At 59.4% G+C, this 23,802-nt stretch overlaps 10 protein-coding genes across 10 annotated transcripts; 4 read left to right on the top strand and 6 right to left on the bottom strand.

Annotated features, from left to right (window-relative positions):
• Nucleotides 1-52: 52 nt before the first annotated feature.
• SPRG_20032 (hypothetical protein) lies at nucleotides 53-317 on the top strand (the record flags this gene model as incomplete). Its single annotated transcript, XM_012345170.1, has 2 exons — nucleotides 53-94; nucleotides 135-317. 2 exons carry the CDS (start codon nucleotides 53-55, stop codon nucleotides 315-317), a joined length of 225 nt encoding a protein of 74 aa, XP_012200560.1.
• A 210-nt stretch (nucleotides 318-527) lies between these two features.
• SPRG_20031 (hypothetical protein) lies at nucleotides 528-1,499 on the bottom strand (the record flags this gene model as incomplete). Its single annotated transcript, XM_012345169.1, has 1 exon — nucleotides 528-1,499. One exon carries the CDS (start codon nucleotides 1,497-1,499, stop codon nucleotides 528-530), a length of 972 nt encoding a protein of 323 aa, XP_012200559.1.
• A 4,032-nt stretch (nucleotides 1,500-5,531) lies between these two features.
• Nucleotides 5,532-6,122, bottom strand: SPRG_20030 (hypothetical protein; the record flags this gene model as incomplete). The annotated part of the gene is made up of 1 exon (XM_012345168.1): nucleotides 5,532-6,122. The coding sequence occupies one exon, from the start codon at nucleotides 6,120-6,122 to the stop codon at nucleotides 5,532-5,534; it is 591 nt and encodes a 196-aa protein (XP_012200558.1).
• Nucleotides 6,123-10,300: 4,178 nt separating this feature from the next.
• On the top strand, nucleotides 10,301-11,150 carry SPRG_20029 (hypothetical protein; the record flags this gene model as incomplete). The annotated part of the gene is made up of 3 exons (XM_012345167.1): nucleotides 10,301-10,649; nucleotides 10,690-10,808; nucleotides 10,863-11,150. The coding sequence occupies 3 exons, from the start codon at nucleotides 10,301-10,303 to the stop codon at nucleotides 11,148-11,150; spliced, it is 756 nt and encodes a 251-aa protein (XP_012200557.1).
• A 402-nt stretch (nucleotides 11,151-11,552) lies between these two features.
• Nucleotides 11,553-13,479, top strand: SPRG_20028 (hypothetical protein; the record flags this gene model as incomplete). Its single annotated transcript, XM_012345166.1, has 10 exons — nucleotides 11,553-11,568; nucleotides 11,623-12,073; nucleotides 12,127-12,246; nucleotides 12,285-12,392; nucleotides 12,435-12,542; nucleotides 12,597-12,756; nucleotides 12,800-12,993; nucleotides 13,040-13,173; nucleotides 13,222-13,300; nucleotides 13,347-13,479. 10 exons carry the CDS (start codon nucleotides 11,553-11,555, stop codon nucleotides 13,477-13,479), a joined length of 1,503 nt encoding a protein of 500 aa, XP_012200556.1.
• Nucleotides 13,480-13,517: 38 nt separating this feature from the next.
• SPRG_20027 (hypothetical protein) lies at nucleotides 13,518-13,775 on the bottom strand (the record flags this gene model as incomplete). The annotated part of the gene is made up of 2 exons (XM_012345165.1): nucleotides 13,518-13,621; nucleotides 13,667-13,775. The coding sequence occupies 2 exons, from the start codon at nucleotides 13,773-13,775 to the stop codon at nucleotides 13,518-13,520; spliced, it is 213 nt and encodes a 70-aa protein (XP_012200555.1).
• Nucleotides 13,776-14,664: 889 nt separating this feature from the next.
• On the top strand, nucleotides 14,665-15,537 carry SPRG_20026 (hypothetical protein; the record flags this gene model as incomplete). The annotated part of the gene is made up of 1 exon (XM_012345164.1): nucleotides 14,665-15,537. The coding sequence occupies one exon, from the start codon at nucleotides 14,665-14,667 to the stop codon at nucleotides 15,535-15,537; it is 873 nt and encodes a 290-aa protein (XP_012200554.1).
• A 693-nt stretch (nucleotides 15,538-16,230) lies between these two features.
• SPRG_20025 (hypothetical protein) lies at nucleotides 16,231-16,907 on the bottom strand (the record flags this gene model as incomplete). The annotated part of the gene is made up of 4 exons (XM_012345163.1): nucleotides 16,231-16,317; nucleotides 16,373-16,582; nucleotides 16,630-16,815; nucleotides 16,863-16,907. 4 exons carry the CDS (start codon nucleotides 16,905-16,907, stop codon nucleotides 16,231-16,233), a joined length of 528 nt encoding a protein of 175 aa, XP_012200553.1.
• A 430-nt stretch (nucleotides 16,908-17,337) lies between these two features.
• SPRG_20024 (hypothetical protein) lies at nucleotides 17,338-19,196 on the bottom strand (the record flags this gene model as incomplete). Its single annotated transcript, XM_012345162.1, has 2 exons — nucleotides 17,338-17,958; nucleotides 18,003-19,196. The coding sequence occupies 2 exons, from the start codon at nucleotides 19,194-19,196 to the stop codon at nucleotides 17,338-17,340; spliced, it is 1,815 nt and encodes a 604-aa protein (XP_012200552.1).
• Nucleotides 19,197-21,296: 2,100 nt separating this feature from the next.
• Nucleotides 21,297-22,825, bottom strand: SPRG_20023 (hypothetical protein; the record flags this gene model as incomplete). The annotated part of the gene is made up of 2 exons (XM_012345161.1): nucleotides 21,297-21,701; nucleotides 21,752-22,825. The coding sequence occupies 2 exons, from the start codon at nucleotides 22,823-22,825 to the stop codon at nucleotides 21,297-21,299; spliced, it is 1,479 nt and encodes a 492-aa protein (XP_012200551.1).
• Between the last annotated feature and the right edge of the window lie 977 nt (nucleotides 22,826-23,802).

Genomic DNA, 23,802 nt, shown 5'->3' with positions numbered 1-23,802 from the left:
GGTAAACGACGAACTCTTGTCGCAGGCCTTCTCGACTTATGCTTCGTTTGCGATGGCCAAAGTCGTGCGGGACAAGCTCACGCACAAGTCCAAGGTATGCGGCGCATCTGGCTCGAGCTCATGTAGGACGCTAGGGCTATGGCTTTGTGAGCTTCCTCGACCCCTTTGACGCGGCCAAGGCCATGCGCGAAATGAACGGCAAGTACATTGGCAACCGCCCGGTCAAGATCTCCAAGGGCAAGTGGGAAGACCGGTCCATCGACGTGGTCAAGAAGAAGAAGGGCGGCAAGAAGAACAAGAAACATCTCTTCAGTTAGCCTAGCTGAACACACGAACGTCGTCATCCTTGCATACCGGTAGCCACTTGCTTTGGATCGCAGGCTCGCCCTCGACAGCATGCTCCAGGTCCTCAGTCGTTGTGAAAAGGTAGTATGGAAGCACTAGTTCGACGCGTTATATCACCCAAGGGCCATCATACATACTGGTTCAAAAACCACTGCGGCTGCTCGTGCAACAATCTCATTGACTCAAGACGCGTGAACCGGCTTGACGTCAACTTCCGCGCCGCGCTTCATGAGGATTGCGACACAGCGCTTGTTCATGGAGGCAACCAGCGTCTTGAGGTACGCACTCGACAGACGGGACCACGCTGTCTCGATCGCAGCGCGCAAGGCAGGAACGGACGAGTAGCGGCGTCCGTCAGCGTAGACGTCGCCCATTACGTGGCTCCAGACGTTCTCGATCGGGCTGAGATCGGGCGACCGAGCCGGCCACGACAGCACCTTGACCTTCTTCATGCGCAGAAAAGCTGCCGTGGCTCTGGATGCGTGGACCACAGCGTTGTCGTGCTGGAACGTGTGGCGCGACCGGTCGTACATGGACAGCAAGTGCTGCTGCAGCGTCCTGCAGTACGTCATCGCGTCCTGCTTGCCGTCGAGGATCGCGAGCACCTTGGTGCCATCTGCCGCAAACGCGCCCCAGACCGTGATCGAAGCCCCCGGCTGGATGAGCTGGTGCGTCTGGTTGACGATCTGGTCGTCGATCTGGTGGACGTTCAGATAGAACGTCTTTTCGTCACTGAAGATGACTGAGGACCAGTCAAACCGGGCTTCGAGATGACGCTTTGCAAAGAGGACGCGCTGCCGCATCTGCGCAGGGGTCAAGTTGGGCACCTCGGAGCGGAACGGCTCGGCACTGGAGACGATTTGCTGGATGCGACGAACTCCGAGGGGCACTTGGTGGACGAGACGCAACTGTCGGGCCGTGAAAATACCTTCAGACGCCGCCGCGACGAGTCGCCGCGTCGCCTCTGCGCTGAGCTTTGGCTTGCGACCCGGTCGTTTTGCCGTGTTGTACGCATCCGGGTCCTTCAAAAAGTGGTTGACAACCTTTGGGGACCGGCGGAGCTGCTTGGCGATCGCCCGGTTCGAGAGCCCCGAGTGGCTCAAGGCCAAAATACTCTCGCGCTCGCTGGGCGTCAAAATTGTCCCTCGTGGCATTCTACCGCAGCGCGAAACGTTATAATTCCATCAACGAGCTGTTCACGAAGGCCATGGTAGCCGAGAGACTCGCAGCAATACGCCGATACAAGCAAGTCTCCGAGGTCTAGTGAGCCTATAGCATTTCGCTGACGTACCTGCTGCTCGGTCGACGCTTGCGGAATGATGGGTGCCACGTATGGACCACCCAATGGAGCGCCAATCACCAGGCACGGCGCGCGCATCCCATTGGTTCTCGAGTGAGGCTTTCAATATTGCGCCCATTGCCCACGCGCAAGCTTGATCAATATATACGCTGGATAGCATGACGATCCGCCAGCTGACCAAGCCATGGTTCGAGGTCTCTGGGCGACGATTTTCCAATTGTACTTGGAAGTCGCGCCTACCTCACCCACGCAAGATAGCATTTTTTGAAAACCATATATTTACGTGGTCCGAGTCCAGGAGCCTGTGTACGACATCGAGCGAGCTATCCCTCGGCGAGTGGGGTCCACCACGGACCACGGGATGGATCTCTCCGTGCGCAGCTCACTTCTAACGACCAAGTGCTGGTGCCAACTCCCACGCATTCAGGCGTAGCACTACGTATGCGAAGTCTTTGCGTTAGTTTTTGCTAATATGATGTCAACGCAAACACGTTGGATTGATTGATTGATTATTGATTGATTGATTGACTTCGAACACGATGGTTGCCGGTGGACAATTATCTCTTGGCTCCACAAGGGTTGATTGATGCGAAGCCACCATTGCCGTCAATCTCAGCGCCGAAGCCATGGTCTGCGTTGAAGCGTCTGCAAGGCGGACCCATCAACCACGGCCAATAAATTCGTTGAATGAAAACCATCGCCGCCTCCACCACGGCGCGGCAAGCACGTCGTATGCATGTCCTCTTTAAACCGCGTGTTTCTATTGATTACATAATGCAAGGGCGCTCGATGGATGCCTACTGATGTGCTCGCTCGGTCCGATCGCGGACAACTGCATAGTCACGGCCGTTGGCCGGCGCCATGCGCGGGTCGACGAACTCGAGCCACGTCGTGGCTCTGGTGGCTGCTCGTCGGTTCCGCGGATCCACTTTGTGCGTCGTTGAGGTCAGCGCCACGACGCACGCTTCGTTGTCCTCGAGGTAGCTGCTTGCGTGCAGGGCACTTGCAATCGTCTCCGTCAGCCGCAGCTGCAGCACAAAGGCAAAGTAGACTGCGAGCACCGGCGTCTCTTCCTCGAAGCGGAACGACACCATGCGCAGGCCGTAGCCGTCTTGAAACGAAAACACAACTGCATCCGATGGCGACGTGGCAGCGACGAGGTCCTCGGCGAGCGTCGGGAAGAAGAGGCAGAGGACAACCGAGAGCGGCAGCCTACATCTACGATGAGACCGAGAAGAAGCGGACGAGCGTACCAGAGCTGGCGGCACACAAAGTTGGTCACGTCGGGCGCGATGGCGCAGTGCTTTTCGTGGAATGGACCGCGGTCCGGGAAGAGATCGACAATGTCTCGAATGGACGCGCCAAAGCGCACGCTGGACGCGAGCCAGCCACAGAGGTGGGCCCGGGCGGCGCGGCCGGCGCAGTCGCGAAAGTGCTCGGCGAACGCGACCAAGCCGGCCTCGGACGCCACGTCGATGGGGCAGCGCCACGCACAGTTGCGGCAGTGGCTCCAGCGGCAGTGCGCGCTGCGCTGCCAACTGCTGTGGGCAAACACACATGCGCATTCGGACGGCGGCGACGCGGTGGCTTGCATCATCATCGTGATGGCAACGTGCAAACTGAATTATGATGGCAAGTTGCTGGAATGCAGGCAGAGTGGGATCACAACTCACAACCCAACACAATGCAGCGACAACTCAGCCCCGGCAACTATCATTTGGCTGTATCAACGGAACCAGCCCAAGCTATCAGAATAAGCTTTCACTGATAGCTTATATTCGTCGTAGCACGTCATTTCAAGGTCACTTTACCATCGCGGGATGGGACAATGAACGACTTGTGCTTGAAGTGCCACATGTCGTACAGTAGTGTCGTGAATTGTTGTCGTTGTCCTGGATTGCGGAACTGGACACTGCGCTGTCCAACCGTCGTGGGACAGACAGCAATCTTTGCCCACAACCATCGGGACCATCACCTGCATCGCTACTTTCTCGTGCATCGCGGCCCCAACGCCACGCGCAATGAAGGCGACGTTACAATCGAACGCCATTTGAAGCACCAATAAATGATCCTAGAAAAACGAAGCGGGATTCGAAGCGCCAGATCGAAGCCGCTAGCTAACGCCGCACTTCTTGTCGCGGCGGTTCGTGCCGCGTTCCGTTTGCATCGCGGCAATGACGCTGCGCGCGACAAAGATGTCGAGTCGCGTCACTGGGCAGTCGAGCATGGCGACGCTCAAACTCAAAACATGATCGTCAACGCGAGCCGTACCGCCATCGCCGTCCATGTCGAGAGGCAGCTGGAAGAGCCCCGAGAGGTACGCTAGGATGGGCGGCATACTGTTGCCGGTCGTCGGTTCCTCCAGAAACCGCAGCGAGGCGAGCACGAGGCCGGTGCTTGGCTCGAAGACGAAGAGGACCTCGTCGCTTGCGTCCAGCTTCGTGGGCAGGCTTGGAAACTGCGCTGCTACCGCTGCAAGCGGACTCCTATCAGTAGACATGTCAGGTCTCTAGCTTCGTGACCGTCAACACACATACCGAAGCGTCGTGTGGCCATCGAGACTCGTCGTGGCCGGCCAATCAAGGAGGCGCTGGGCAGCCTCAAGTGAGGTGCCCAGCGGCAGCGGAAGCCAGCGTTTCAGAACTGCATGCGTCGGTGGCGGCGGAAGGTAGTTGCGGTTGTTGATAGGCAGGCGGCGCGCATCTGCAAACTCGAGGACGGTGAGCAGCACGTTCGGATTCTCGTCGGCGTGGTATCCCCGCGGGCCGAGCGAGATGAGCGTCGTCGCGTCGGGCGTGAGGACCGATGCGTCAAGGCGCTCGTCGAGCTGCACTTGAAAGAGCCGAGCAAAGTACGCTAGCACCGTCGGTATCTCCGTCGGCGTCGACGGCTCGAAGAACCGGAACGAGAGCATGCGCAGTCCGCCGCCTTTCTCAAAGAGGAAACACGCGTAGTCGTTTTGACGCAGCGTGCGCGGAAGGAATGGAAAATGGTGGGCGACTTCAGCTAGCGGCGCCCTACGCCCTGCACTATAAGCTTCTCCTTCGGCCGACGTACGCTCGCCGTACCAAAAGTAGTAGCAATGAAAGTTGGTCACCTCGCGCGCGACGGGACAGCGCCCCTCGCGGTACACGCCGCGGTACTCTGGCAAGAGCGCTGAGACTTCTTCTGCGGTCGCACCGAACGCGACCGGCCCCGTGAGCCACTTGTCGAGGTGCGCCGCGTGCCGGCGGCCGGCGCAAACGGCAAAGTGGGCGGTGAACGCATCAAAGCCGGCGTCCGAGGCCATCTCAAGCGGGTCGCACCAGGCGCACATGCGGCAATGGGTCCATGCACACGCCTCAGCATGGTGCCACGTCCCGTCGGCAAACGTACAGCCGCACATCATCGTCGTCTCCGCCATACGGGTTGTCGTTTGGTTGTCATTCCAGCCCGACCGGTGACCAGCATTCTCATTCGCCGAGTGATTGTGTGGTAAGAGTGGCGATTCACATGTGTCGCGACGGTGGGCGCTATTAGTTTCGCCATGGAAGAGTGGGGACTCCAACACCAAACGTGCGCATGCTGGTTCGCTCTAGCGACGCCGTCGCGGCCGCCTCGTTCAGAAATGGCTTCCACGAAATCGGTGCTACTTTATCTTGTAAATTGGGTGCGGTTTCTCTGTAATCGTCGACTTGGTGCGCTTTTTCGCCCTCGACGATGCATGATTGACAACGTACAACATTGTCATCGACCAGGCATTGTCTGTTGGGTTTACACAAAACCTGAAAACGATGCATAGCTATGGCCGACGCGAGTCGATATCCAGTGCTAAAGAAGATCTTAGTGGTAGTCTTATAACAACGACACGAATCGAATGAAACCAAGAGAGATGCAGCGAGGGTTCTTAAGCGCTTTGAACGGCCGTCGTTACCCGCGACGTATGGTGCAGAAGCCGCTCTTCGAGGGTCTCGCGCTGGCGGGAGAGCTGCATCAGTTGGCGCTGGAGAGCGAGCACCTTGCCGTCGTTGTCATTGAGGTTGACGGCCACTTGGTCCAAGCAGCGCGGCAGCTCGTTCTGGACCATGGCGGTGATCGTGGTCCACTGCGCGTGCGCGGCCGCCGCTTGCTTGTAGCGCTGGAGAAGCGCCGCGTAGTCGGCGAGGCGCGTCGAGAGCAGCGTGTGCTGGCGCAAATTGATCTCTCGCACCGACAGACACGCCGTCAGCGTCACGCGGCACTCGGCCTCGATATCCACGACCCGGCGCCACGCGTCGGCGTCACTGGACCGGACGCAACCACCGGGCGCGTCTTGCTCTTTTTCTTCTTCGTCCTCACCGTCCATGTCGTCGTCCGGGGACCACGGGAGCGGCGTCGGTATGCGGCCCGTCGCGCTCATCCACGGAAACGACTTGCGCGCGAGGGCGACGACAGGCTCCAAGAGGTGGCGCGATCGGGTCGTTGGCTCCGAGTAGCGCCGTACGCGCGGACTCTGCATCGTCGAAAAGGTCGTCGTCGTCGCGAATCCGCGTGGCGTCGGCGTCATGTCCCGATCCGAAACTCCTGTGACGACGGTATCCTCGGTGCTGGTGAAACGTCGGCATCATTTAATATCTCCACGAGGAGCGTGCCTCGAGCCTTTGGTCCGAGGCAAGGCAAGAAGACCAATTGGTATGTCCTTGGTCCGAGGCTCGCCGAGCCCGTGTCGGCGTTCCGACCCGCTTATGCGCTGCACAATTTCACCCAAGTCGACGACATAACGAACGTCCTGTACGTGCCCGAGATTGTGGTGGCGCCGATGGGCAATCTTGCTTCGTTGCCCACCGCTAAATCGCAGCAACGCCAGCTCCAGCACGAGGATGGTCTGCCGTCGACTCGTGTCGACTCCTGTCGAAGAATGTCATGGGGCTGCAGTAGCTATGCGCTGGACGCAGCGACCACCAACGCCATTATTGAAGGCGGCCGACGGTCGCTCTTCAGAGCACGAAGACGCAAAAGGTGCTGCCGTACGAGCGTCGTCTTGACCACGTCGGCGAAGCCTCTGCTGCACGGCTGCAATGGACTTGACGACACGAGAAGGGCACTTGACGGTTGTGCCAACACTTTCAAAAGGCAAGGCTTTTGACATCGCCATCGCTCGAGTGTCCTCAAGCTCCGATCGCCACGACAGCGAGTTCGTACGACGAGCGATGCTGCGAGTAACGCGATGCAAACGTGAGGGATAGATGGGTTACCAAATGATGGACGATGTTGTCATGATCAGTCCATATAAATAATGTACGCTATAAGAGGAGCAATCTAGGCCGCACTGCACGACGATGGCCTCGACGACGACGACGACGACGACGACGACGGCACGGTCACGGGGGCGACGGACGGTTCGAGCTCGAAATCGTAAACGGGCTGTGCGATCGGCGTCCTGCCCGTCACGTAGACGCCGACTTCGTCGGTCGATGACATGGTGTCGCGGCCCTCTTCGATAAAGACGATGACGGGGACGCCCATGATGATGTTGGCTTCGAGCTTCTCTTGCTCGGTGCGGCAGAGGCGACCGCAGACCAAGAAGAAGATGGTGCCGAGTGCAATGGGCACGCAGATGAGGAGGCCAATGTAGAGAAACTTGCCGCTGTCTTGGCTGCCGAGGAGCTGGGCCGACGCCTCGTGGAGGAGCGCGGCGAGCACGAGTGCGGCTACCTGCATGCTTGTCCGCAAGAAGCCGAAAATGAAAAGTGAGATAAGCGAGCGATCTTCATACTAGTGGACGGCGGCGGAATATTCGCACGGCGCACAGCGGCCGCGTGCCACATCGCTTTCGAGCGCGTGTCGAATCTTCTCACTGTTTATGACGCCACGTCAGAAGGGCGACGCCAGCTGGGCCACTGGGCACATTGAGACAGACGACACACAGTTGCCGTCGAGTCGTCCGACCTGCCGAGCCTCCTCCAGACCGAACTCCAGTCGCCAAGCAGACACGCTCAGTGCCTTGCATGCTCGGCGGGGAAGGCGAGCACTTCCGTCGCGCCGGATACCAGTAAGCTCGAGGACGAGGGTTGGGGTTCGATCTCGGTCGAAAAGAGACACGGCGGCGGGTGGCTGGCGTGGACGAGGCCAGGAAGGCGCCGCTGGTAAGCGAAATCCGCGACAGGGCGCGCGTGGGACACTTTAACGTGGTCCCGACCTGCGTTTTATTGGTCCGCGCCGCAAATAACCCACATTTCGCGGAAATCCAGTACGGGATTCCACGCCGTGTCGCGGCGTCCGTTCCCCACGAAGGTTTTCTCTCACTGGGACCTCGACTGGCTTGCTACTATGGCTCAAGGTACCGTGCTATACACTGGAACGCGTAGAGGCACGTGAAGATCTGATATGATATCCAATATATCTCGACAACGTGTGCCTTGCCGTCCGCCATATTTCCATCCCAATTTGACGCAAGGGGATGTACTACGGCCACATTACATGAGCACGCAGCTGCTCTCGTTGTTGGCACTTGCATCGGCTTTTTCCTCGGCCGAATCGTCCATTTGCGCCGCCTTCTTCTTCTTCTCAACGGCGCTGCGCAGCGCGTCAACGTCGTGCATGGAGAGGACGCTGCTGTTGCGCAAGACGACCGTCTCGGTCGTACCGGCCACGAGCGACGGGATGTCGACACTCATCTTGGCTTCCTCGGCCGCCTCGTTGAGGCCGAGGAGACCGGCCATGGACGCGTTCACAAAGCCGGGCGCTGTCTTGAGCATCGCGTTCATCGCTTCGAGGCCGCGCGTGAGCCAGAGGAGGTCCGAGACTAATGGCGTGCTCGGCTCGCCGTGGCGGAAGAGCATTGGCGTCGGGTACATGCCACGCGCAATGCGGCAGCCGTGCCTACATTTGTCGTTGATGATACCTTGATACGTAGTCGAGTGGGTGACGCGTACGTGTCGATCGCGTCGAGGTCGTCAAACGGCATGGACGTGACGCCGCCGAAAAAGACAGAGAGCTCGCGCGCGCCCCAGTTGTGCGCCTTCTTGCCGTCCGTGCTGGCGGCCGCGGTTTTCATGTCGACGCAGTTGACCTTGTGGTCCTTCCAGTGGCTTCGCTACACCATTATGTCCCCGTTTAGATAAATGTATCAATGTATCAAGTCCGCGCACCTGGCACGTCGCGTCGCAGTAAAAGACGCACTGGCAGCGCGTGCAGCGCTTGAGGTCGGTCCCCGCCGGCGCCTTCTTGTCGCACGCCGCGCACCGACGCAAACTCGGATTCTCCATCAGAGCGAGCGTTTGGCCTACCATAGAATATGTCACTCGATCCCACTGGACAAGAGACAACGGTACCGGGCGGCAACACGCGGCGCTGGAGGTCCGTGCGCGTAAAAACAAAGCGAGCCCTAGTCCACAAAACTCAGAAAGGATGGTGGAAGCGGTCGCGATGCACCCTTGAGACTCTCTTCGTTCGGATCCTCCGTGTGGCCGAGCACCGAGACGTAGACCGACCCGCCGTGCACCTACGGGAGCGTTTTTTGTGCGGCAAAAGATGAAGTCGGCAGGCGACGCACCGATGCGTTGGGCTTGGAGCTCAGCGAGAGCGATGCCGTGGCATCGATCTGGATCGATTGCCGCTCGACGAGCTTGCGCCACGGCGAGAGATCGACAAACGTCGCACAGGCCTCATACCACGCCTTGATCGCGTCGGCAGGCAGCGGAAGCCCCGGCTTCTCGCTCACCGAGCCAATGGACGCAAGGTCCTTGCGCACCAAGTGGCCCGAGAGCTCGCTACCGGAAACATGAGATGCGTTCTTTGATCGTAGAGGCGGCCACGTACGAAATGCACGCGTCGATACCGTCCGACTCGGTGAGGAACGTGCACTCGATGCCAAGGGCCGCGTACGAGAGCCGGAGCTGGCCCACGAGCGCCTTGTCGGCAAACACAATCTTGTCCGGTCGGTGCTGCGGAATCTTGGACGGCGGGTCCGCCATCGCGTTGAGCGAGAGCTCGAGGATCTCGCGCGCCGACGGGTAGACCTCGGGCGGGTCGCAGATCTTCTTCGAGACCACCTATGTCGCAGGCTCGGACGATGCCATCTTGAAGAAACAACAGTACCTGGCCGAGCGGGTAGATGTTGTTGACGAGGATCGCGTACGGGCGGCACGGAATCGCATCATCGCCCTCCTCGGCCCCCTGGCTCGACGCCGACCACACGCGCAGCTTGCGCACGACAATCTGCCAAATCTCTTGCTTGGTCTGGTCGAGCTTCTTGAACTTTTCGAGCTGCTCGCGCGACAGCAGCATCTGATCGACGATCTCAATATCGGCTACGAGGTCGCGCCATGAGGCCACGCATGCGCCATGGTCATCGTACCGTCGCCCGAGTGGTCGTACTGGGTCTGGGCGTGGACAGGCACGGCCGTGTCATCGTCGTCGTCGTCCTAGCCATCGTTCCGCCCATGAGGCCCACGCCCTGCCTGCGCTTGCGGGCCATGGCATGCATCGTACCTTGAAGTTGTCCCATTTCTGGTACTTCTTGGAGAGGAACTCGTTCTCGAGGTGGGCCATCGCGCTGCCTGACGTCAAATGCTGTCAACTTCGAGACAATTCCGTGCCGTCTCTCTTCTTTGATATTTCAAGGCATGCATTTTGACAGGTTTAGAAACGGACCAATCATGGCGCGCGTACGCGTATCTTGCACGAAACGACGCGATGACCAAGGACGACGTGGCCGTGACGCCGAGCTGGAGTCGGCGCAGCGTCGGCGTCTTCCTCGAGTCGCCCGAAGCGCAGCTCGTCATGATCGCACTCATCACGCTGGACGTCGTGTCGGCGCTTCTCAGCGCGTACCTCGATCTCGGCGCGGCGCTCGGGGCGTCGGCCGTCGTCGCCAACCGTGTCCTGCAGTCCCTCTCCGGGTTTACCCAAGTCGCGTTTCTACTCGAAATGGCAGCGCTTGTGGCGGTATTCGAACTCGCATTCTTCTCGCACCTGGGCTACTGCGTTGACATGGGCGTTGTCGTGTTCGCCGTCTCCTATGAGCTCCACTACGCGTCCGCAGGTATGTTGTTCGATGCGCCAAGTGCTTGATCTCTACATAGTCATGCGTGTGCTGGGATGTCTGCGGTACTGGCGGGTGTGTCGCTTCGTGTGGACACTGCTGGCGAACGAAGCCGCCAAGACCGAGGCGGTCGCAGCGCAGCTCGACGCGGAGAAGCAGGTGCACCCTGGTTGATGCAAATCTGCATGCTGGGTGACGACCACTATCACGTAGAAAACCCAGCAGCTCGAGCTCATGGGCCGACAGCTTCAAGAGTCGCTTTCCAAGGAGCACAGTGCGACTGCTCAGCTCAACCGCACGCTGCAAGACTACCAGGACGAGATCGATACGCTCAAGGAAGCGCTGACCATCGCCGCCACGGCCATGGCCCGCCAAGCCCAAAATGAACTGGACGAGGCCGAAAGTGACGACGACGACGACGACGATGATACTGCCAGTGCCCTTCGCAGTCCTCGCCTCACCACCGACGACTTGAGTGAGTTCCAGGACGCTTCGCCATGACAAGCTATCGACGAAGATGGCGCGCTTCGAGAAGACACCTCAGGAATCTCAAGTCAATTAACATGAGACGTTTCAAAGCAGATATAAAGGACACTTGGCCTTGTTGATTGGGCCACAAAGGCTGCCAACGGTTTCCGTTGAGCCGGTAAGGTCGACAGGGCCAATCGTGCGCCAGCGTAGCCAAGATGGCGTCTGCGGTTGGCAGTACGGGCCGCGAGCATTTTGTGATTCCAAGGTCCACAAGTGAATGGCCAAGCCAGCGACGTCCGGCCTTTCGTCTCCCACCCCCCTTCGAGGTCGGTCGCCCCCCCAAGTGCAACAACCGCCGCCGCTGCCAACAACAACAAGGACCTCGCCGACGCGCCGGTGCCTGACTTGGCGACGACTACGATAGGCGGCGATATGCTCAACAAGATGGGTACGACGCTCCATCACCTGTATGAATCCTTCTCTCATGCATGATAATGGGCAGTCCACATTCGCACGGGCCCACGAAAAAACTCCAGCAACATCGAGACGACGACGACGCGGCTTCCGAGCAACCGCCTCTTCTCGCGGGCAACTCGTCAGCAACCGCGCGAGCCGCCGCGGTTGCAGCCGCTCTCGAACCAAAACAGTATTGCGCCAGCCCCCGACGCGGACGAACGCTCCAAGAAGTCGAGCACCGAGGATTCGGAGAACGACGACGACGGCAATGCGTCGACGGTGCAGCTACCACCCGCATCGTCGACGTACACGTCGTATCCCGGTGGTGCCAAAGACATCAAGCCCCGTATGGAGGACACGCGGCTCGACGCGCTCTCGATTTCGGCGCGGCTCGCGACCGCCGGCATCACAACATCGTCGTCGAACTCGATCGTGATGAAGGAGCGGAGCAGCGCGACAAAGGGTCTCGTCGGTCTCCAGAACCTCGGCAACACGTGGTATGGCGTCCATATCTTGCCTTGCGAGTTGCTGGAAAATGGTTGTGGCGTAGCTTTATGAACAGTTGTCTCCAGTGCCTTAGCAACGTTCCGCTTGTGATGCGGTATTTCCGCATGGGCCAGCACCTCCAAGAACTCAACGAGGCGAGTCCGACCCAAGGCAAACTCGCATGGTACAATACCTCTCAAGGGTCCGTGCTCATATGTGCAGTGTGTTTGGCGACCTCACGCAAGTGCTGTGGCAGCAAGCCGAGTTCAGTTCAACGCGCCCCGTCGAGCTGAAGCGGGTCGTTGGAAAGCTGGCGTCGCGCTTCATTGGGTACGTTGACGCCTGTCGTCGTCTCTTCTCAAACCAGCCCAGGTACGAGCAGCACGACGCACAAGAATTTCTTCGCTTCCTCGTCGACGGCCTCCACGAAGACCTCAACCGCATCAAGAAAAAACCAGCGTACTATGAAATCCCAGGCACGTACGCTCCGAATGTGTTCGACAACTAGACGGACGCGCTTGTAGATCGACCGAGCGCGACCGACAAGGACGTCTCGGAAGAGTACTGGCAATTCTACGTGCAGCGCAACGTCAGCGCGCTCTCGGAGCAATTCTGCGGCCAATTACGGTCCGAAGTCACGTGCCAAACGTGCCAGCACCGGTCCGTGTGCTTTGACGTCTTCTGGGATCTCTCGGTGGGTCTATCTCAATGTCTCATGTACTCATATATTCAAGTAGATTCCCGTGCCCAAGAAGGGCAAGAGCTTGGCGTCTCGCTTCAGCGCGGCTAGAACCGACGACGACAATGGCGTGCCCGTCGAAGACTGTCTGCGGGCGTACACGGAGGAAGAACACATCAAGGAAGACGACGCATTCTACTGCGCCAAGTGCAAGACGCACCGGTCTGTCGTCAAGAAGATCAACCTCCAGCGGTGCGTCCTGGTACGATGCCGACGCCGCATGCTCATGGACATATAGGTGCCCGCACGTGCTCGTGCTGCATTTGAAGCGCTTCTCGTACTCGACGTTCAGCCGCGATAAGATCTCGACGCCCATCAAGTTTCCCGCCGACGGTCTCAACCTCAAAGAGTTTTGCAGCAAAGACAATCTGCGTACGCTGCTGTCGACATGGCGTCGCCATGAGCTCATCAATTGCGTAGACTACGACAAGAGCTGGGACTATGATCTGATTGGCGTCATCCACCACATGGGCTCGCTCAACGGCGGCCACTACACAGCGTACTCCGTCCTTTCTGCGCTCGTCCGACCTCATGGTTCTGTGTAGCGAATGCCGCAACCCCGAGAACGACCAGTGGTATGACTTCAACGACGAGACCGTCTCCGGGATCAAGAAGCCGCACGTCTCGAGCGGCACGGCCTACATCCTCTTCTACCAGCGCCGCGGCGCACACGGGTAAACGAGACGATGCTTTTTAAGTTAAGTAATAGACGACGATCATTCGCGCGTCGCATTGGCCGTGGTCGCAAGCGGTCCCTCTTGGCGCAATTGACGGTCGTTGCCAGCGACGCTCATCTCGTGCCGAAACGCAGTCGTCCACCCTAGTCCATCGTCCGTGAGAAGTCGACGACACGCGCCGAGCGTACCAAAGTCGCCCGACTCTTCTGGCGACAGCATCTGGTACGAGCACCAGAGCACGCTCGTTCCCAGCAGGACGGAGAGCGTCACGGCCACTAGGGCAATGTGGGCGCGCATGCCAAGATGTTTTTCGAACTGCGCCCATGTGCAAGTGCACTTTGGCCGGATACCACATTTGTATCCGAACAAAGAAGATCGGCAACTTCAAGTGGTCCGTTGATATGGAGATATGGATGCCAGGCTCGCGGGATGCAGGTGTAGGTGGCGTCAGGATCGTCCAAGTGGCAATGGCATGAACGGCTCTGGAGTCTGCGACGACCAACAACTCGTTCTGATATACGATGTAGTACGTCGCACGATCTGGCGACCGCAGGGTTGTGCTCGCGTGTGAGAACCGACGACGGCGATTATAAGGTATTTTGGTTCGTGCCCGAGCGCTGCAAGGTCTCGGAGAGGGTGAGCGCGCACTAGGTCGTTTATAAGGACGTCTGTGGAAGGTGGCGAGATTGCTGTTCGAATCGGACCGAAAATTGAAAATCGGTGATAAAAGAGCCAGGAGAGGGTCGCTTGGTCTCTCTTTCGTGGGTGATGTGCACGAGCGACGCAGAGAGCGGGCGTAAATGAAGGCGAGCCTTCGGCGTCGCGGTGTCGTGGAGCCGTGGCGTGAAGCAAAGACAGACTAGCGGTGTGGGCGGTGGCCGCGTCTTCGATTGGCTAAAATTTAAATCGAGCAATTCAAAATTCCATATTTTGGATTCCAGCGTTTGGATTGGTCGACACAGTTCCTTGCGCAGCGATTGGCCAAAATGGAGGGCCGCCAACCAGTCCTCCGGCTTCGAACTCGCTACGATTGGTTGAAATTAAAGTTCGGGGAAGGGGTAGGGCTCCCCATTTAAGCTTGGTTTTTGTATGGAAGTCACTGAACTCGCACGGGGGCCTAAGGTTGGTCAAAATTCCAAGGATATCACAAGATATTGTATCGGCGCTTCGGACGAGCGCGGAGCGCATGGCAACCAAGATGATGGACGACCCGCTGAAGAAGAAGCGGAAGATCCGCACGAAGGGCCTCGATGGCAACGACATGGATGACCACACGGACGAGATTGACCGCGGCGAAGAGTCGGACGGCCGCGACGACAAGAAGAAGGAGCTCAAGAAGATGGACCCGAAAGAGAAGGAGCAGCTGACGATGCCGATGGCCGCGATGGGCATGATGTTCCCGATGACGATGATGATGCCCATGATGCTGCCGTTTGCACAGCCTGGCGCGACGGACGAGCTCCCAAAGAAGAAGAAGCGCGGTCGTCCGTCCAAGAAGATGCTCGCCGCCGCCCAGCAAGCGTCCGCGATCCAGGCGCAGCTCAGCGACGCGCAGCTCCAGGTACCTGTGTGGCCATTCGGCATGCCGCTTCTTCCGGTCGGCTTCAAGTTCCCAGTGAACAACCCGTCGACACCGCCTGTCGTCATGGTCGCGCCCAACGGAAAGACGAAGGAAGATGCGCTGGCCAAGACGGACGCGCTCGAGGACCACGACGACGACCACCACGCGCGTCGGTCGTCGATCACGGACGGGTCGATCTCGCCCGACGACAAGAGCAAGATGCCGGCGTCGCTCGCGGACGAGCTCAAGAAAAAGGTGCGCAACAGCACGGGCAAGCCGCGCGGCCGCCCGCGCACTCGCCCGCGCCCCGGCGACATGATTGCCCGGCCCAAGATCATCAACATTGCTCCGGCCGTCAACTACGAGCCGCTGCAGGGACACATCGGCCACAAGAGCGACGACTCGGATGCCAAGGCAGAGAGCGGCGACGAAGACCACGACGACCACGTCGGGGGGTTGCCCCACTCCAAGACCGACGAGGTCCCTGTCGTCGTTTAAGCGTGCGAGGTCGTCCACGGACCAGCGTTAATTTTATGAAACACACCACCCACCCCCTCTCAGATACACCTCACCCACCACCTCTTATGGATGCGCCGTCGTCTTCCGTCTTCCTGGGCGCCAAAGCTTCCGCCGCCGCATTGGCTAAAAGTCGAAGCATTTGACGCGTGTTTCTGCCAGTGGTAACAGAGCGCAACAAACGCTCGCGCCGCTTTTCAACCAATCCGGGTGCTTTAACAGCTTGAAGGTGCATCCGATTGGCTGAAATGAAATAGCATGAACTGGACATCGACCTTGCTTGAGGTGACTCTCATGTACCAGCGCCGAGCCATGATGGCGAGCGAGCAAGCCCGTACTAAAAGGTCATGCGTTGCGTGGATGGTCAATCCGTCCCAGCACTACCGATTAGGAGTAACATAAATGGCTGGCTGGTTGAAGCAGGCCGAGGTTCAGCTGTCTGCGGTTGAAGCCATACCGAGATACTTCTGCCCGCGCTTGTAGGCCAGCGTAGGCTCGCGAGCTGGAGCTGTGCGTTGGCATTGATGTAGTCACTGATGGTCAAATGTTGTGCCAAGTGCACGGGTGCCTTGCGCAACCTGCAAGCGTTGCCAGTGTCTTGAAGCGCGGCCCCTCTGACGCTGGGATACACAAGAAAGCTCGACGATAATAGCGGACCTGTTCCTGTCCGAGTTATTAGTATGCTTCCTCATAGCCGCCGTCGCTTTCGTTATCGTCCGAGCCGTAATAGTCTTGCTGGTAGTCGTCAATTTCCTCGTCGCCCTACACACGCAGCATGCCATCATCACACATCCCTGCATTCTCAGCAGTGCCGTACCATGTCTTCGTCTTCGTCGGCCTCCTCTTCTTCGTCGAGAGCCTCCGGCTTGGCCTTGCCTTCCTTTTGCTCGAGCGACTTGAGCGTCTGCTCGAACGCGCGCGGGCGCAAGATCGCAGCACGCCCGTCCGTGCTCGTAAGTAGCTCGTGGCTCATGCTCTCGTTGATCTCGCGCGGTACATAGCACACCAGCGGGTCTTCCATGGCCATCTACGCAGCGCCATCGGATGCGACTCGCTGCAAAATGCGGCTAATACCTCGGGCACGGTCACGTGCACCATCTCGGCGTCGTCGCTGGCGTCTGTCTTTTGGTGTGCAGACGGGTACAGATTGACCATGCGGTCAGCGACAATGCGCATCTTGTGCACTAAATACTTGTCCGAGTCGGTAAGCGGCGCGGGCGCGGGCAGCTTGATGGGCGGAAAGAGCGGTGTGTTCTCGCCCTACACGCATCGCATGAGGTCTTCCATACGTCGCAGGATGATCCTACGTTGAGTGACATCATCTGCGTGTGCGAGATGCCCAGCTCTTCCATGGTGCCACCGACGATGTCGGCGACGCTGATGCCACGGCCGCCAAAGCCACCGCCGCCACCGCGGCCGCGCCCTCGTCCACGGAATGCCATCGCAAATTTCAAGTCCGAGATACAAATGGCAATTGGGTCGTTTTCTATTGACCAATCAACTCGTTCCTTCGGACGTGGCACATGCCGAAATTAAAATGGCTACTCGCACGCAACTACAACTCCCTTCGTGCATCGTACGACGGGGCTTGCTTTGATTTGATCGCGTGCATCCAATTCATTCCCTTCTTGGACGCAGGTCGTGACTCAACCGGTGGGTGCAGCAATAACGCAGTACGCGCTGGACTACAATCATAACACTAGGTATTATATATTCGGATCCATCATCGGAGGTTCGTCTTTTCGTCTAAGCGGCAGTTGCCGCACCAAGTTGTCTATAGTATCATACACGCTTGGCCTTCTTCTTCGCCTCGAGCGCCCGCTGAAATTGGTTGGTCGCGCCCTCGTTGGCCGCAAACTCCTTGCGCTTCTTGACCTTCTTGATCTTGCCGAGGTCGAGCGTTTGGTCCCAGAGGTCGAGACCGACCTTCTTCTTGTGCTTGAAGACTTCTTGGTTGAGCAGCCGGACCTTCTTGTTGTGCTCTGTCTGCAGCGCGATGCTCTGCGCGTCGAGCGGTGTCGCGTCCTTGACGGCGTCGTCGTTCCACTGGGGCACGTCGGCGCCAAAGAGACTGTTCTTGTTGAGGCTCTTGGGGTTGATTGCGATCGGCTCGACCACCGGCTTGCGCGCAACGACGACCGCCGCGTCGACATTGGCCGGCGCCTTGGGCGTGCGCCGGGGCACCACGAACCGCTTCCACGGGGCACCGAAACGCGACACGTGTCCGATGCGGCCCGTAAAGGTAGGTGCAAAGGCCATCGGCGTTGCGACGGTCTTGAGCGAGACGCCCTTCACCAGCTCGGGCTCGTTCTCGACCACGGTACGCTCGTCATCGTCCTCGCTGACGCTCTCTTCGGACGTCACGTCGTCGTCCTTTTCAGCAACAGCCTTGGTCGGGAGCGGCTCGTCAACGACGGCGTCGGTGTCGGCGTCGGTGCCACGACCACCGGCGGCTCGGGCGCCGGCGCCTTGGGCACCACGTCCCGCGTATAGAAGAGCATGTAGGCGCGCTGGGAGAGCACGGTCTGGAGCTGCACCATGCGGACGCTCTCGTCGTTCATTTCAAACCACTGGCCGGCAGGGCTCTTGACAAACGCGTAGTAGTGGCCGCAGTCGGGCGACATGCCCGAGTGCACGAGGACGCCCGTGAGCTTGTAGCGCGCGAGCTTCTTCTCGGCGCACTTGGCGCTCAGGACCGACCCGCCGAGGTTGAGGTCGAGGACGTCGTCGAACGCAATGTGTTTTTTGAGTTTACCGCGAAAGACGTCAAAGCGCTTGAGATGGAGCACGAGGGCGTTCGGAACGCTGTGGATTGAGAGGCCCTTGCTGGCGCGGCTGCGCTGGCTGCAGCCCGAACACTTCCACGCGTTCTCTGTATCCAGCGTTTCAACCGCTGTAAAGTGCCGCAGCGCATTTGCAATCGTCGAGATGCCGGACGAAATCTCGAGCGAGAGGTCGAGGAACGGCTCGAGGCGCTCCGAGACGTACTTGCATTTGGCGCATTGCACGTACGAGCGCAACGAGCCGCCAAAGACAGAGCGCACAAGCGTCGAGAGAGACATGGGCGAGTTGTCGTCCTTGAGACCCGCGGCCTTGAGCGCCTGCTTGTGCATCGCATCGAGGAGGTGTCGGAAGAACTCGTGCGAGTCTTCTTGCCGGCCAATGCGGAAGAACTTTGCAATCTGCTTGAGGTTCACGACGAGCTCGCGCGGCTGGACGACGCGCGGTGCATTCGACGCGTGCATCTGCGCAATGAGGCGGGCCATGACCTTTTCGGCCGCAAAGCCCGACTTGAGCTGCGGCATCGCTTTCGCCGTCGCGCGTGGCAGCAAATACTGGACGAGCGCCGGCGAGTAGAGGAGACACTGCAGCACCGAGTTGAGGTAGCACGTGTTGCCGAGGTTCGAGAGACCGGGCCCGATCTTGCGCGGGACCTTCCACTTGACGAGGCGGTGGATCTCATGCACGTCAATGAGCGAGCTGCTCTTGGCTTTCGCACCCTTGGCCGCCTTGTCGCCGGCCACGACGACCGCGGCGCCGGCGTTGGCGGCCTTGCGCGCCCGGCGAAACTCGATCCGCCGCTCCTTGACCAGCATCGCCGCGGTCTTGAGCTGCACCGTCGTCCCGGTCGCAAGCATCATCGTGGTGGTCGGGTCGTCGGCCAAAAAAGCACCAATACGACGCCAGCAACGGGCGCCGTATGCGGATCCGGATACACGAATCCCGAACGACTGGTGTGCACCATCGAGGTGCTCGCAGTGGCTCGACGCTGTCTGCCGCGCCGACAGCGTGCGATGTGCTGCATTTAGGTATGTTAATATAGGGCAAAAGCAACCTCAATGGCTCTCGCTTGCAACGCGAATGGCCGCGCCGCTCGATGCGAGCGCGGCAGGCAAAGATACTGGAACCACTGGCTGCACCAGATGGCGATAGCCAGTGTTTTCGTGGCAGTTTCACCTAAAACACTGTCTTAAACACGATGTGAAACAGAATGTCAATCCGCTTCAACCAGTACTTGATGCTTCGTTCGAGAGCGACTGCTGCGTCATCGGCTGCGCTTTGAGCGCCTCGTAAGCCTTGTGTGTCTGGAGCTCTGCGGCTGCGACCAAGTCTTGCGGTGCCGGTGCGGTGCCAAGCGGCTTTGACCGGTGCCTCAGCCCTCGCCGCGACTGGTGCCTTGAATCTCGCCGTTGCACGGTCGCAGCACGACACCGACGTCAAGCGACTATAAGCTAGCCTGGACGAGGCATAAGAAGTGGCTTTGCCCGGCGCCTTGCAGCATGACGAAAACGTCAAGGAGCTTCAGGCGAGCCTGCGAGAGGCACAACAAGTGGCGGTGCCTCCGACCTCGCCGCTGCACAGTTTGTGTGCGTAGTGTGCCTCTCGCAGGCTCGCCTGAAGCTCCTTGACGTTTTCGTCGTGCTACGAGGCGCCGGGAAAAGCCGCTTCTTGTGCCTCGTCCAGGCTAGCTTATAGTCGCTTGACGTCGGTGTCGTGCTGCGATCGTGCTGCGGTAAACTCTGAGGCACCGGCCACAGCCGCATGCTCTAAAGCTTCAAGTGATGCTTCGAGATGTCCAAACGCATCCTGTGAGGCTTAAAGTTGAGCTCCAAGCGTCTCGAGATCCGCCCCGTGCTGGGCACGGGCAAGGACAAGCTCCGAGGTGCGAGTCATGGCCGTATCCTGCGACGCTTCGAGGCTGGCTTGGAGGTTGACGACCTGCGCTTCGAGTGTAGCAGCTTCCGAACGCAGCTCACCGAGGATCGCCTCGGAGATGGCCGTCGATGTCGCGCTGACAGACAATCGTCGGCACGCAAACCTTGGTTCGTGGCCACCGTCGGGCTCGGCGTACGCATGAGGGCATCTTGGGCCGCCAACTTGGCATCGGCGAGCTTTGCAGCACGCTTTTGGTGGTAGAGAGGGTCGTAGAGGGACATGCGATTTCGCTTTCTGAGGCATCGAGATCACTCGCGCCGCCGAGGGCTGCAAAGGCGTTCAAGCCATCGCTGCGCTGCGTGTACTTGGTGTTTGTATCGCAGGCTGGAGAAGCGTGACTTGCGACGCTGCGCCCTGACAAAGGCGTACGAGGCTTTTGTACTCTCCGCGGCTGCATCGCTCGGGTCGAGCTGGATGCCACGCTCGGCCTGGCCGGCTCCAAAAGCCAATGGCGTCTGAAAAGATCTGAAGGGCGTTAATTACCCGCATAGAAAGTATTTTCATACTAGAATAGATTGTGAAGTGTTGATATCTTCATGACGTGGCATCATGCTGTGAATATGTGCCAAGCCTGCTTTGTCAGACAGAGGCACGAGAGGCGACAGTGTAACTCTCTTTATCAGCGCGCCAGAGATGACACGCGCGCACGAAGCGCCGTGAAGGAGCCTCTAGCGCGCCCTTCCATGTCCCACTGGGTGAGCATGGTGGGTGCTTCCATGGACAACGTTGGCAGCCGGTGCTCTCGTCGTGTGTATGACTCCTTCGGTATGCAGCGTTGGAGGAGCTCTCGTCTCTAGCATTAATGTAGACCTCGCACACTGGTATTTCTAGCTACATTCCCTAGTGCTCTCGATGGAAGACCTTGGCGTCATCATTGCACCATCCTCTATGCCGGTGGCAACCAATGGCCATATCATGTACTAGTACACGCTTGTATTACAAAAGATCAAACGACTTGTGTGCGGCGCAGACTCGTCGGCAAATGCCCTTTCCATTCTGGCGACCCAGCGACTATTCCCGTCGCTTCATGGCATCCCGATTGACGCTCGAACGATCGCATCGCGGTTGGCCTTCGTCGCCGCCGCGGCCGCCTGCGCCTCGCTTTCGCTGATGGCGCTGCAGCCAAGAAACGCAACGACCATATCGAAGATGTCGGGCAAGAGGCTTTCGAGCCACGTGCCATGCAGCGACGCTTGTAGCGCGCCTTGTTGCTGCGGGAAGACGTCGGCCGTCGTGAGAATACCGCCCGTGCGATCCGAGACAAAGTCCCATGCGACCAGTTTGAGGCCGCTGGGCTGCGTCGCATCGAGCGCGCGGAGGCGCAACCGATGCGCAACCGATGACGCGAGGAGCACGACGCGACCTTGGTACACGGGCAGACGATCGGTCACTTGCGAATTCCATTGTGGGCGGGGTTTCTTGAGGAAGATCTAGTGCGTGCGTCGCTTCTCCACCGAAAAAGAGACAAACCAAGTTGTACCTCCTCCTGCGTCGCGCTGTCGATCTCGGTGCACACGCTCGCAAACGTCTCGAGACACTCGAGCTGCGCCTCGACATTCGTCACGTCGTAAAAGACGAGCGCCGTGAACCTCGCGGCTTCGTTTATCGCACCCGAGCCCCGCCGCCACGCCGTCGTGCTGGTCGCCGCCGACGCTCTGTAGGCCGTGACGTGGCAGATCCCTTGGTGCGTCGGCTCGGCGGTCGTGACGAATGGCGACGGCCACGGTCGGCTCGACATGCGAACGCTTTCTCTTGGGTACGACGGGTGCTGGAGCTTCAACGACTTGATGAAAGCATCGAGTTCGGCGGCCGACACCGTCGCGTTTTGGGGAAGGCCGCGCTGCTTGCGATACATCTTGCGCAGTGTCTTGGTCGAGGTCAGATCGCGCGTGAGCCGGTGCGGCGAGTAATCGTCGCAGTCAAGGCCAAGCGCCACGTCCAGGAGAGGCAGCACCACCCGAAGCGAGTCGGTCAGCGCTTCGTACGCGGCCTCGTTGGACGCGGGCACGTTGTTGATGTAGCTCTCGAGCGTCACGCTCTCGGTTGTGTTGTCCCACAATATCGGCGTCGGCAGCATCTGGAGCACGGGGCAGGTCACGCCGCGCAGCGCCGACTCGGTCACAAGCGAGAGACCGACGATGCTCGGGGCCGAGTCCACTCGAAAGCGGTGCTGGCGTGGCGCAAAGCGCGTCCGGCCGTAAATGGCCCCGTACAGCGCCGGATCGACGATCTCGAGAACGTCGTCGCGCCAGGTGGCCGTCGCTTCGAGGGGCGATAGCGACGTCTGCAGCGCACTTGGCAACGTCGACGCCACATCGACAAAGTACACGCGGCGCGCCATCGCGCGGCGCACGCCTCGCATGTGTGCGTGGTCGTTGCGCACTTGGTCTAGCTCGGCATGGAGGAGCGCGATGCCAGGCGGCGGCAACGTCGACGGCGATGGCCATGGCGGCGACGGTGTCCAGTGGCGCGCACTGACAACGCTGCCGAGAACGGCCAAGTACGCGAGCTCAAGAGACGCGTACGCGATCGCGTGGCCGGGCGCCCAGCCCATGTCGGCGACAAAGGTCGAGTACTCTCTGACCTCACAGCTCGGCTGCCAGAACAAAGCCTCGCTTGGAAGGCACGGCGTCGACGCCGGGAACGCGTCGACGAGAGCGCGAACGACGGGGCGCGACCCGCTCATAATACCTGCGTCCATGACCGAGTACCCTTCCTATACAGCCGATCAATCGGAAGGCAACGGGGTAGGTGTGGCATACGTGGCGCTCGGAGAGAGCAGATTTCGTGACGGGCGCCAATGCGCGCACGAGCAACGCGGCGTTGCGGTGCTCGAATGGCCGACACGTGATGGCAAACAATGGCGTCTGCCCGTTCTAATACAGTACATGGGCAACTGAAGATCACAGTGGCGCCGCGTCCATCGCCGAGCTACCTGATTGGGGATGTCAGGGTCCGCACCCAATGCGACCAAGAGCGGAATGTAGGCCGCCTTGGAGGCATACTGGCAGTACGCATCGGCTGTGAGGTCTGTTTTCGCGGCCAGGACCGCGACGTTGGAGAGACTCGCGTTTTGGAGGGCGAGAATGAGCGCTTGGGCATAGTACTACAAGCCTCGGCTCAGTGCTTTCTCTCATCCGGACGCTACCTCGGACGACTGCGCACTGCCATTGGCCAGAAGCAGCTCGAGCGTCGGCGTGTCGATGTTCTTCTCCAAAGCGAATTGAAGTGCCGTCGATCCGTCCTAGCAATATGCTACTGTCGCATGCGATCGCCCAGCCGTGGATACAGTACATACCTCGCCGCGGAAGTGGACGTCTGCATACGGCGCCAAGATGCGCACCGAGTCGATTTGATCCATCTCGAAGGCGCGGGCGAGGAGAGTGCCGTCCGATTTCGGCTACAACTCATGCCCGTCGACCTCGTCCATAGAGGTCACCAACTACCGCAGCGATCGCGTTCGGGTTGCCACCACGCGCCACATAGAGTTGCAGCACGCGCGGGAGGTACACAAAGCTGGCAAGGCCCTAA

Source organism: Saprolegnia parasitica, assembly GCF_000151545.1.
Source record: "Saprolegnia parasitica CBS 223.65 unplaced genomic scaffold supercont2.21, whole genome shotgun sequence".
Lineage (NCBI taxonomy): Eukaryota > Oomycota > Saprolegniomycetes > Saprolegniales > Saprolegniaceae > Saprolegnia > Saprolegnia parasitica.
Note: the sequence above shows the minus strand (reverse complement) of the source record. Positions and strands in the feature narration are given on the sequence as shown.